Source organism: Tursiops truncatus, chromosome 15 (genome assembly GCF_011762595.2).
Source record: "Tursiops truncatus isolate mTurTru1 chromosome 15, mTurTru1.mat.Y, whole genome shotgun sequence".
Classification (NCBI taxonomy): Eukaryota; Metazoa; Chordata; class Mammalia; order Artiodactyla; family Delphinidae; genus Tursiops; species Tursiops truncatus.
This window is the reverse complement of record NC_047048.1, coordinates 24,004,182-24,017,219: the sequence shown is the minus strand read 5'-3', so window position 1 is coordinate 24,017,219 and position 13,038 is coordinate 24,004,182. Positions and strand designations below refer to the sequence as shown.

Genomic DNA, 13,038 nt, shown 5'->3' with positions numbered 1-13,038 from the left:
TGAGTTCTTGTTGAAAGAACTCCGAGGAAGAGAACTGTAAATATAGAAACATGCCCTTTAGGAGCTCCAGCTATGATCAGAGAATCTCGGGAGGAGAAAGGAGGCTGCCCTGCCACTGAGTCTGGTTCTCTGCCTCCAGAAAACGAAGACTTGGAAGCCCCTGGTAGCAGGCTTAAGGGTGTAGTGATAATAGTCACATACTCATAGCTGCTAACACCGTGAGCCAGACTCTATGCTAAGTACCCATATTATTATACCCATTTTAAGGATGGGGAAACCGAGGCCCTGGATGACTTGCCCAAAGACATACACAGCTTGAAAGATGCAGAATGAGGATTTGAACCTACGTGGTCTGGCTCTTTTCAGTGCTGCTATAAGGGAACTGACCTGACCCCTTCACCACAGAGAAGGGGGTGTGGTTCCCAAGGGTCATGAAGCAGAGAGCAGGTGGGATGTTCCAAATACTAACAAGGGTTTTTGTTATTGAGGCTTCGAGTTCCCCCAACTAGCAGTGTGATCCTAGGATGATGCAGAAGAAAGAGCTTGGGTTTTAGAGTCATCGGATCTGGGTTCAAATTTTACAGCTGTGTGAGTTTGTACATATCACTTGCCCTCTCCAAGCTCAGTTTCCGCATCTGTAAAATGGGAATCGTAACACCTGCTTTGCAGAGTTACGAGGATTAGAGTTGGGAGGATTAGAGGTAATGACAAAATGCAGTGCGCTATATATAGCACGTGCTCAGGAGTTTTTATTGACATTATTGTTGCTATTAATCCACTGCAGTGAGAACAATGCTAGACCCAAATTAAGGTCAATAATTACACTAGATCATAGGCTCCTCAAGGGAGCGGTCTGTGTTTTAATTGTTTCCGTAGCCCTAGACCAGAGGTCAGCAAACTACAGCCCCTGGGCTAACTCCAGCCCACTGCCTGTATGTGTAACTAACGTGCTTCTGGAGCACAGCCGCTGCCCATTCATTTACCTGTCTGCGGCTGCTTTCACACTATGACAGCAGAGTTGTGTAGTTGCAAAGCTGGAAATACTTATTGTCTGGGCTTTTGCTGAGAAGGTTTATTGATCTCTGCCCCAGACCGTAGTTTTAGACCTGGTAGATAATAAGGGCTCAATATTTTATTTCTCTAACCCTTGATGCTGTATCTGAATCCTGGCTCTGCCATTACCTTGCTGTGTGACCTTAGATAAGTAAGTCCCTTTCTTCTCTGGGACTCAGCCTCCTTGAAAATTTGGTTTACATAAATGGTTCTCAAACACTGCAGCACAGTCACCTGGGAGGCTTTTTTTGGATACGGATTCCTAAACCTCATCTTCAGAGATGTTGGTTCAGTAGGTCGGCGGGAAGGACTCCGCAGTCTCCACAGGTGGCTCTGATGTGCAGCCAGGTCAGGTGTCCTTCGCATTAGCCTCAAACCCTAGTGAGCAAATGAACCACCTTCAAAGCCTGTGAAGAATACGGATTTCTAAGCCCCACTCCTGAAGGTTCCGATCGGTAAATCCAGGGTGTTCCTTGTGAGTCTGTAAGTCAGTTACAATGCCCAGGAGGCAATAGGGAATGGTAGGGACTGTGGTGAGCCAAAAACCCCATGGCCATCTAAAGGGACAGGTGCTATTCAGCTTTAACTACTTGTCACCGTGTAGGAACATGGGGCCAGATCGTTTCTGTTCAGAGGGAAACCAAAAGTTGCTTCTGTAAAGTCTTCTACCTTTTAAATGTTGTCAGCTAATTCAATTTTAAAACATTCTTCTGGACAACTAAAATATATCCGTAAGAGGTATTAGACCTCCAGCTAAATGATTTCTGAGATCCATCCCAGCTATAAACATCTAGGATATAATTTATTTCACAGATATTTAAGTGATGCTTACTACATGTCCATCATTGCTCTAAATGCTTTACAAATGTTAACTCATTCAATCCTAACACCCTTTTTACAGATGAGGAAACTGAGAACAGAGAGGGCAGTAAGTGTCAGAGCTGGGATGTGGATCCAGGCAGGCCGGCTGCAGAGCCCGGCTCCTAAATGCCCACCTACCCTCATCCCCACTTGCTGACAGTGTTCTTTTTATTTCATGAGCGCAGCAGACAGCCCGGCCCACCTTCTTTGCCCGCAAGTTCGAAGCCGTGGTGAATCAGGAAATCATTGGGCAGCTGGACTATTACCTGTATGGGAACTACCCCGCGGGCACCCCGGGCCTCCGCGCGTACTGGGAGAATGTCTACGATGAGCCTGATGGCATCCACAGCCTGAGCGACGTGACACTGACCTTGTATCATTCCTTCTCCCGCCTGGGCCTCCGCCGGGCGGAGCTGTTGCTGCACGACGCCGGGGAGAACAGCTGCAGGTGAGCCAGGGAGCAGGGGGACCAGGGATGAGGGAACGTCCTCCTCTGTAGGGGCTGCGGCTCCACCCAAGCTTCTCCCTAAAACCATCCACGCAGACATCCCAGCGTTCAGAGCATTTCCTGTCTAAGCCTTCGTCACCCTTTTACCTTCGCAGGATAGCAGATCTAATATTTACCTAATTATTTCCTTTCTGTGGACTCATTCTTTGTGCTAGATATATGTATTTTAGAAGGAAGCTTTATGTCACCGTATTAGATAGTTATTTTTGTTCCACATGGAAAGTAATCATGAAAATACAGAACTTTTTTTTTTACTTTTTATTATGGAAAATGTCAAATATACACCAAATAGAGAGAAAAGTGTAACCCCATCTCTCATCACCAGCTCTAGCAATTACCAGCTCCCGGCCAATGCGGTTTCATCTGCGCCTTCACTCACCTTCCCCTCGTCCCAGATCAGTTTGATTGAAGCAAATCCCATAAATATTTTATCTCTGAAAATTGACTCCTTTTTAAAATGTAACCATACTATCATTGTTACACCTAAAAACATAACCAAAAACATCACGAAAAGGCATAACTATTATTTAAAATGTTCATGTACCCTTTAGAATCATCTCACCTACCACTAGTGGGTACCAGTTGACACTTCAGGAAAGAATGGTCTAGAATATATGAATAGAAGACGGAAGGTGGGAAAATGATTCAACATAACCCCATCTCTCCCCTGCCTTTCCCTAAGCCAGCCAACCCTTCTCGTTTTGTGTACCTTCTCTTCTGTTCTCTAGCAATGTACATTGCAGATATTTCCACAATGACAACGAGGATTTGGTGTCCTGCTTCTTTCGCTCGGCATTATAATACTAGCCCGTCTTCTCCTTGCTGCTCTGCAGCTTCCTTAAGGATAATGACCCTTTTTTTTTTTTTTTTTTGCGGTACGCGGGCCTCTCACCATCGTGGCCTCTCCCGCCGCGGAGCACAGGCTCCGGACGCGCAGGCTCAGCGGCCACGGCTCACGGGCCCAGCCGCTCCGTGGCATGTGGGATCTTCCCGGACCGGGGCAGGAACCCACGTCCCCTGCATCGGCAGGCAGACTGTCAAGCACTGCGCCACCAGGGAAGCCCTAATGACCCTTTTTAATGCCACTAGTATTCCACTGAGTAGGAATTCCGGAGTTTGCTTAATTCAGCCCTTTCCTGTTGCTATTGTCAGTAATGGACCATTGTACATAATGTTCTGATGAATATCTTTTTGCAGAAAGCCTCTTTTATCCCCCTTCTCTTTTCTGATTATTTCCTGAAGATGGGTTCCCAGAAGTGCCTCTAGCCACTCTCCTTCTCCTTCTTGTTCTGCCTCCCACCTTCCTCTTTAAACAACAAAGAAAAAAAAGTATTAATATCAGTCTCTCCCCACTGAGCCTTCTGTGTCCCTCCCTGCCCCGCTCTTCCCTCTTCTCAAGAACAGAAGAAAGAGAGGAAAGGAACCATTTTGTTCCCTAAAACTCTGAAAACATGGGGCCCCATGCATGCACACCAGCTGGATTTCCACAGGGCTGCACCAGTTTTTCCCTCAGCCTTCCCTCTCCTCTCCCTGCGGGTTCTGGTTTAGTTAAAAGGGAGACCAGAATGGGTTAGGAACCCAGGACCTGCCATTTGAACTCCACTCGACTTACTAGCTATTGACCTTGGACAAGTCATGAACCTCTCAGAGCCTCAGTTTTCTCATCTATAAAATGGGAGTGATCATAAGCCTTACAGCATATGGTGGTGTGAGGTTTAAAGGGGATAATCCTCCAAAACTACCTTATGAGTTATGTATTATTATTATTAGCCCCATTTTAACAGTATTTTACGTATGAAGTGCTTGGTACATGTTTATGCTGTTGTTGGTATCTTAGTTGCCAATATTCTTAAACTGCCAAGAGCAGCCAATAGGGAGCCGGCTGTGCGAGCTACACGCTCCATCACTGGTTACATGAACTGTTCATCGCTTCCTCTGCGCTGTTCTTTGCTGACCGTCGCCACTGTCCCCACTCATTCTACCTTTTCCCAGTCTTCCAGGGTCATCTCAGGTGCCACATCCTCTGTGAAACTTGCTAAGAGCTCCCCTGATAGCCCACCCCGTGCCTCTCCTGAGCCCAAAGCGGCCTCCAACACTCCCACTGCACTTAGCAGCAGTGTCTTGGATCAAGGCTGTTGGTGGATGTCTTTTCCCCCTGCTGGTCCGGGGTTAGAATCCCTGGCCGAGGAACCACATGTGTGTCCCCAGTAGATGGCACAGTGCCCGATGCTTGGGAGGCAAATGCCGTTTAAGAGTAGTTTTAATCCCAGGCTGCATAGCATTTATAAGGTAAATAATCTTACAGAAAATTTCAGAAGATTCCTCCAATTGATTTATAGTTGTTGAAATTTTCACCTGGTATTTGTTTTGGGATTAAGCAAGCCATCAAGTTGCCTCAGGCCCCGAATCCTTTGGCTTCTACCACATTTTTTATTATAATGGAACCATTGTGCCTGGCTGTGGGAAAAGCCAATATATATTTATGAATATGAGCCTGCAAATAAATCAGGACAAAGGACCCTTGTCCCAAAGGCAAAAAAGAGTAAATTTCTACCCCTGGGCTCTCTGGGGAAACAGCAAGTGAAAACTTTATTTCAGGAGTCTCATTTCCTCTGGGCATTTCATGCAAATTGTGTCTTTCTAGTCTATAGTATAACCTTTCATAAAAATAATGTTTATTGATTTTTTTCTCATTAGGTAGTAACATTTGTTCATTGCAGAAAATCTCAAAATGGCAGTTTGAAAGTTTTCTTGTGAGCCCCGTCCAGAGATAAGGAAGTCAGTATTTTATTACATGTCCTCAAATTCAGATGCCATCAGGACCAGGCAGGAAGCATGTATCCTCCGCACGGGGTGGGCCGACCTGTAAACCAGGGACCCCCGCCGGGGCCCCCGGTGCTGAACGCCAGCATATCCTTGCCCTCCGGCACATTCCTTGTAGGAATGTACCTTTGGAGTTGCCAGTCACATCTCCTGAATTTTCAAGACAAATCAGAAATCCGCAGTTTTGTGTGAGCCTCCTAATTTTTTTAATACCCACCTCGTTTAAATAAGAAGCAAAAGCACCTTTGGGCCAAGTGAACGCACCTGAGGCATCCTTTAGGTCCTATTGTATAGCACCTGGCATCTTGTTACAACTCCCTTCTTAGTCTTAATTACTTAATTACCATATAGAGTCTAGAGGAGGTACCAGTGGGCTTTGTGTTCAGTCCTGGGTTACAGGTTCCCTAGATGTACCTTAGAAGCAAAGGGTTCAAGAGAAAATCCTTCTAGAATCTTCCCTCAAACAGTAAGTATGGATTGAGCACCTACCATGTGGCAGGCTGTGTTAGGCACTGGGTGCTCTCAGCCAATGACCCAGACAGACCAGGTCCCGAGCTCAAGGCCCTCCCATGCTAGTGTGAAAGCAGGCTGTACCCCAGCTCACAGAAACAAGAACAAAAGATCTATAGAGAATGAAGAATGAAAATAAACTCAAGTAACAGCAGTGAGCTGGTGACTTAAGTTCAGGGGTCAAGGAAGGTCTCTCTGAGACGGTAACATTTAAGCAAAATAAGACAGAGACAACTATGCAACCATAAGAGGAAAAGAGCATCTCCAGCAGAGAGAATGTCCTATGCAAAGGCCCTGAGGTGAAAATGAGCTTAGCATGTTCAAGAATCCAAAATAAGGTCCACGTGGGGCTTCCCTGGTGGCGCAGTGGTTGGGAGTCCGCCTGCCGATGCAGGGGACACGGGTTCGTGCCCTGGTCCAGGAAGATCCCACATGCCGCGGAGCTGCTGGGCCCGTGAGCCATGGCCACTGAGCCTGCGCGTCCGGAGCCTGTGCTCTGCAACGGGAGAGGCCACAACAGTGAGAGGCCTGCGTACCGCAAAAAAAAAAATAATAATAATAAGGTCCACGTGGCTAGAAGGTGGTAGGTTGGGACGGAGGGAAACGATGAGGCTAGAGAAAGAGGTAGGAGGTTTAGACCAGGTAAGGAGTCTGGGTTTTACCCAAGCATAAGCAAAACCCCTTGCAGTATTTAAGGAAGGGACAATGCATATTGCTACTATGAGGATCAGTTATAGCAGACAAAAGTAGGAGGAAGACGAGTAAGGACGCTTCTGCAAAGGTCCAGCAAGACGTGATGTTGGCTTGACCAAGATGCTGGCGGTGCATAGGACAGTAGAGGATGGATTCAGGTGGAGAAAACAGGATTTCTTGGAAGAAGATAAGGGAAAGCGAGCAACCCAAGATTAACTCCTAGATTTCTGGGGCACTTGACCATTGCTCGTTTGCCTGACCCCTTAGCAGCGCCCCATACAACTGACCACCGCCTTCTGGAAACACTTTCTTCTTTTAACTCCCATGACAACAATCTGTGCTGCTTTTCTTCCACCTTTACTAGTCAAACACTGACGACCTTACAGAACAAACACTGACGACCTACCATTTACCTATTGCAATAATGTCGTGTAACAAGCCCCAAATCAGTGCTTTGAAACGTTAAGCATTTACAGAGCCTTCAAGTTTGCGGGCGAGCTGGGCAGTTTTCCTGGGCTCAGCTGGCATCTCTCCTGCATCTGCAGCCAGCTGTAGGTCTTGGCTGGGAGTGGTTGGCAGGTCTAGGATGGCTTCGGCTGGGATACCTGGGGTGGCTCTGCTCTGCTCTGAGTGTCTCATCCCTCCACAGGCTACTCTAGGCGTGCTCTCGTGATCACAGAAGAGCAAGAGAGAGAGTGGAAACGTGCAAGGCTACTTGGGGCCCTGGCTCAGAACTGGCATGATACATCCCGCTCTTCTGGCCAAAGCAGATTTGAGATGGGGGAATAGACTCACCTCATCGGTGCAAGGAAACCTACAGAGTCACATGGGAAAGAGACAGGAGAGGTGACAAATTGCAGACGTTAATGCAGGCAACCCCAGGACACTCTCACAGTGCCATCTGTGCTGTCCACAATCACCACTAGCCACAAGGAGACATTTAAGTCTAAATTAACTACAATTTCAAATGCAGTTCCTCGGTTACACCAGCCACATTTCAAGTGCTCAGTTGTCAGAAGTGGCCGAGGCTACTGAACTGAACTGCACAGATGCAGAACATTCCATCATGGCAGTGAGTTCTGCAGCACAGTCCAGAGGGAGGGTTTTCTGCTTCCAAAGTCCAGACCAAAGTGGACTTGCGTGGGCCGGGAATGCCCAGCAAGCAGTCTGAAGACAGTGCAGGTTTTTTTTCTCAAAGCCCCGAAGGCATCCGATAACAAGGCAGTGATTTCGGGAGATGCGTAACACAGGAAGGCAGCTTCCCTAACTGTTATAATCAGACATAAAGACTTAAACTCCAGAGCAGGACCAGAGGAAAGGAAGGCTGAGAGGGACAGTGATTTGTGGAATGCTGTCATTAAGGAACCACAAGCACCCTCTAAGTACCATGCGCCTTACACGCTGCAGAAGCCGACAGCTTTTCATTTCACAAGTAGGAAGGACAAAGAACTGGGCTCGTCCAGGCTCCTCCCTCCTCTGGGCATCTCTGCTTAGCTTCCCTGCCCCTTTCAGCGAGAAGCCTTTGCGGATCAAAGGCATGCATCTTAAAACGAGCTACCTACTTGTGTATGTACGAATTTATCTCAGTTTGGCAATAATTTTTAAGGACCATACCCAGTGCCACTGGTAGGGACAGTGAAGTGTAAATCAGTACAACCTTTCTGATAAACTTGGGCAGCAGACATCAAGAGCCCCTTGGAGATTAGAGAGGAAGAGAGATGTTCCCCAAAACATTTTTGCTCAAGGACGGTTAATGCAGCATTGTTTAGAATGGCAAAAAATTAGAAACCAGTTGAACACCCAATGATGGGGAACTTTCTCTATAATATAATAATACCATATTTGGCATTATATTTCCATATCATGGTATTACATACAATGGAAGAATGTATACACACACACACACAAATCATGTTTTCAGAGACTATTCAAAGACATGGTAATGCTCAGGAAATACTATGAAGCAAGAGCAGGATATAGCCAGTGTGTATATTATGGTCCCAGCTCTGTAGGATTTATGTAAATATGTGTGTAGAAAATAAGGCTGAAAAGAAATATGTCATGATGACATTGTTTGCACACCGTTGTCGCTTCTCAGTACCTAGCGCTGGAGGGTCAGTGAATGTGTGTGAAATGACATCATCTATGGAAGGAAGCATCAGAAGTCGTCGTTTTTATTTTCTTGATTGTGCTTTCACAGTCAGCATGTTTTATGTTTATGATCAGCAAAAAGTTACTGTTAACAGTTATTGAGATCATAGAATCACAGGAAGCAGCTTTCAGGAACACAGCGAGCTTTGTATAAAATGGGGATTACTTTAAGGACAGGACCAGCGTGATGGGTGGGGAACCCCACTGGGATCCAACACACGTCCAGCCCTGACCCATGAGCTTGCATGAGCCTGTGCATGTTTTTCAGGTACTATCCAATGGGCCACCCAGCCTCTGTCCACCTCTACTTCCTTGCTGACCGTTTCCAGGGCTTTCTGATCAAGCATCATGCTACCAATCTGGCCGTGAGCAAACTCGAGACCCTGGAGACATGGGTGATGCCAAAGAAAGTCTTCAAGATCGCCAGCCCACCCAGCGACTTCGGGAGGCTTCAGTTCTCTGAGGTAAGAGGCCAGAAACTACCACACGACATCCCCTCTGGCAGTCCACTTGCTGGGTTCTGTTTCTGCTCTGACACTTGTAGTTGGAGCTGGAGGAGAAGAGGACTTGAAGAGGCCCAAAGATAAGCTGGCCCTGTGCCTGGAGAAGGTTCAGGGTGGTCAATATCAGTGCACCAACCAACCCGGAGCTTTGGTATATTTTTATAGTAGAACTTCTATTCCTTTTCATTTTTCACCCTAACCAGTGATTCCTCCTAAACCTATGTTAGTAATAAACCAGTAACAAACCAGTTTCCTAATGAAGTTGCGGCATGAGTCCCATCTTACAGATTGGAGAACTGGGGCCTATAGAGAGTCAGTGATTTTCTGGATCGTAGCGAGGAAGCAGAAGGGCTCAACATTGAATCCAGGTCTCTTAGGCCACAAATCCCATGCTTAATTGTGCTTTTGTTTCCCCAGTTCCTAACACAGGGTTTAACTCAAAGTAAGCACCAGATCAGTCATTGAACGGATGAGTGAACGGATGCATGCGTGCGTAGAGGGATGAACAGAGGTGTCAGTGGATGGACAGATAGATGGTCTGATGCATGGGTCCATGGGATGCAGTTCCCACCTCCCCAGGACCGCACTGGCTTTTAGTTACTTTTCTGCCTGGGGAGATGGATTCATCTAACACCACCCTCGTAACATCAGCCCCACCTCGAGACCTGAAAGGCCCTACATGGTCTGGCCTCTGTCTGCTTCTCCAGCCTCATCCAGGACCACTCTCCTTCCCGCTCACTCTTCTTGCATCTTTGTCAAACATGCCAAGTTTGTTCCTGCCTCGGGCTTGACACGTGGTGATCCTCCTTCCTAGAATACTGTCCCCCAGGTTTTCACCTTTTTTGTTGTTATTCATTCTGATCTAAGTCCAAATAGTGCACCTTCAGAGAAGCCTTCCGTGCCCACCCACTTAGGCCACCTTTCTACACCCAACACATCTCTATTTTATTTCTTTCTTAGCATTTACCATCTCAAGTGATCTTGTTGATTTCTCTGATAACTTGGTGATTGTCTGCAAGAGAGCAGAGATCACAGCACTGGCTCACTGCTGCACCCTCAGCACATACAAGAGTACACAGCCTTCGTAGATGCTGAGTAAGATTTCTGAATGAGTGAGTGTAGTGCTTGGGTAGCGATGCTGGTGGGAAGGGGAGACATGAGCAAGCCTGGTGAGCGTTGCCCACACAGAATTCCAGCACCTGATTTCTAACTTCCCCATGTCAGCAAGAAGCTAAACGGGTGATTTCATTCCCGGAGTTCAACATCCCCAATGTGTTTGGCTGCTGGGTGAGGGATGAAGAATCCTGTTTTAGAATATGGAGAATCTTGAAGGTCAGGAGTGGGGTGGGAGGAAGTGTCTGAGTTGCTTCCATTTTCCTTGCTGGTCCTTTTCCAGTCCCTCTGGCCCCGCCTGGCCGACCTGTGCCCTACTGGATGGGCACTGAACAGGCATGGGTGGAAGTTTCTTGTTCAGCCACCATTTTCAGTTAAGGCTCCACATGGATTGGCCGGATCCGAGCTGCCATGGGAGCCCACTCCATAAATTACTGGCGTCAGGGGGCAATTAGACGCTGTCCCAGTTGGATTCTGTGCTGGGGGCCCAAGAGGCCAGTTGAAGACATTAATGTCCCATTAGGGAGATGGATGCCTGGTGGCTGGGCTCTCCCTGTTTATCAGCCTGCCAGTGGGTAACTGGGCATTTCGGCAGTGACGGATGTTGGCCCCTCTGTGACTAGTGATTTGTGAGACTTTCTGCTACAGCTCTGGTGCCCTTGGTGTGGGAACCACCCAGCTCTCTGGCAGAGTAACAGCATGTGATGCAGGGAACCCTGAAACTTGTGTCTTGATTTTTTTTTCCCCTTAGTTTTAAGGCAAACAGTGTAAAATTGGATGTGAAGGGGGGAACGAACTGCAGGGCCACTTTGTGGGCTATTGAGAACCTCCGTCGGGTCAGCACTGTCCCAGGGCTTTGCATAGGGCCTGGCTCGTGGCAGGCGGCCAGTGTCATTGAATAGCTCCGATTTCTCCATCCCTGGGAGTCCCATGTTAGTGGCTTAGAGGAAACATGCTCATTCCTTCAGCAGGCAGCCCCCAAGTGCCTACAATACATGAGGTGTGGGAGGGGCAGTAGTGTACCAGACAGACCAGACCCTTGTTATTGTGGAACTGCAGTCTAGTGGGGCACTCGGCCAATGAGTGAGCAAATAAATGAACAAAAACGCTCCAGTTAAAGGCAAGTATTATAAAGAAAATAAAACTTCATTCATGTGATTCCTGAGGACTTGAGAGGCTGGTAGGGACAGCTTTCTGTTACCAAACCAAACTTGGGTCTGCTCGCCCAAGCACAGCAAAGCCAATCTACTGACACCGGGTTGTGGTGAAGGAAAGCACAGCGTTTATTCTAGGGCGCCAAGCAAGGAGTCCAGGCAGCTAACCCTCAAAAGACACAAATTCCCTGATGGTTTTTCGGGAAAGGTTTTTAAAGACAGGATGAGGGAGGCCGGTTGTTGGGTGAATCAGCTGATTGTTTGGTGGTGAGGTAATCAGGAGTCAACATCATAAACCTTCTGGTTGCAACCCATCTGGGGGCTAGTGCTTGTGGGCAGCATACAGTTAACTTCTTCCACCTGGTGGGGATTTCAGTATCTGCAAAACAGCTCAAGGATATGGCTCAGGATATTATCTATAGCTCTTGAGGAGGAACTAAAAGGTCCTTGAGTTTGTTTAATGACTAAACTATTATTATTTTGTCTCACTTGACTGTTTTCCTTTCTTTCTGAATTTTCTCACTTCTCTAATTAAATTTATTCTGTGGAACTCAAGGAAGGCCTAGGAGGCTATAAAGTTTTTATTCCAGACAAGAGGCAGGTGGAGGACCTAGGAGGATCTGTCTGGAGAAGGCCCCATAGAGTCCTGCTGGGTTACATTTGATGGAACGATTCATTTGGGAAGGCTTTTCTAATGAGATAACTTTAGGGTTGAAACCTGTGAAAGAGTCAATGGTGGGAAGACCTAGAACATTCTTGGATCTTCCAAGAGAAGAGCATGCACAAAGGTCCTGAGGCTCCAGGAAGGAGGTTGGCATATTCAAGGAGCAGCAAGGCCAGTGTGGCCAGTGAGAAGGAGGAAGGTCTCAGGGGGGCCAGAGGACAGATCATGAGGGGTCTCGCAGGCCCTGGAAAGAAGTTGGAATTGCATTTCAGGTGCAGTGGGGAGGAAGCCTTGGTGACTTTGAAGCTGGGGACCAGTATATTGAGCTTGAACTTCAACACGTACTTAAATTTGAGTAATTGACCACTTGGCAGTGAATGGCAGTGGACTTCCACAGTGAGGCCTGGTGAGAAGACCTTGAGGGCCACAGATGATGTGACAGCAATGGGGCTCCCTCTCGGGCAGCCCCACCTCCCCTCATGTTTGGAGGCTGCAGCTGATGTCCTCCTCCTCTCCTAGATATAGGACAAATTCAAGTTTCCCACCGTCAGCTGCTCCACAGCTCTTCCACCTGGGTTATCTTGGTTTTAGAACTCAGACTTAGGAGACCTGTTCACCCCCATTTCTTTGGGGGATCCAAAGATGATGTTCTGGACTGTCCCCCCGTTCCCCTAACGGGTCATACATCCCTTCCTTAAGTAGGACCCCAGAGTGGTTTTGTGATCATTGATCCATTTGTCCATGTGCTCGGCCCCTAATCTTTCATGACAGATGTAGATAACAGATGGATTGATAGGTAGAGATATTGAGCACCGACCACATGCTCAACGCTCTTTTCGGCACTAGTGATATAGCAGTGAACAAGCCAGATGTAGTCCCTGCCCTCATGCAGTTGACAATTTGGGTTTTTTTTTAATTTTATTGAAGTATATTTGATTTACAATGTTGCATTAACTTCTTCTCTACAGCAAAGTGACTCAGTTACACACACACACACATATATGT

General features: G+C 47.2%; 1 protein-coding gene across 2 annotated transcripts in view; it reads left to right on the top strand.

The window, feature by feature from the left end:
• The window catches only part of XYLT1 (xylosyltransferase 1), a 317,888-nt gene that overhangs the window by 276,750 nt on the left and 28,100 nt on the right, over nt 1–13,038 (top strand). For both annotated transcript variants that reach the window (XM_033841163.2, XM_073792267.1), the window contains exons 9-10: nt 2,100–2,362; nt 8,868–9,063. In XM_033841163.2, coding sequence (XP_033697054.1) covers nt 2,100–2,362; nt 8,868–9,063 — 459 coding nt within the window. The remainder of the gene's footprint in view (nt 1–2,099; nt 2,363–8,867; nt 9,064–13,038) is intronic.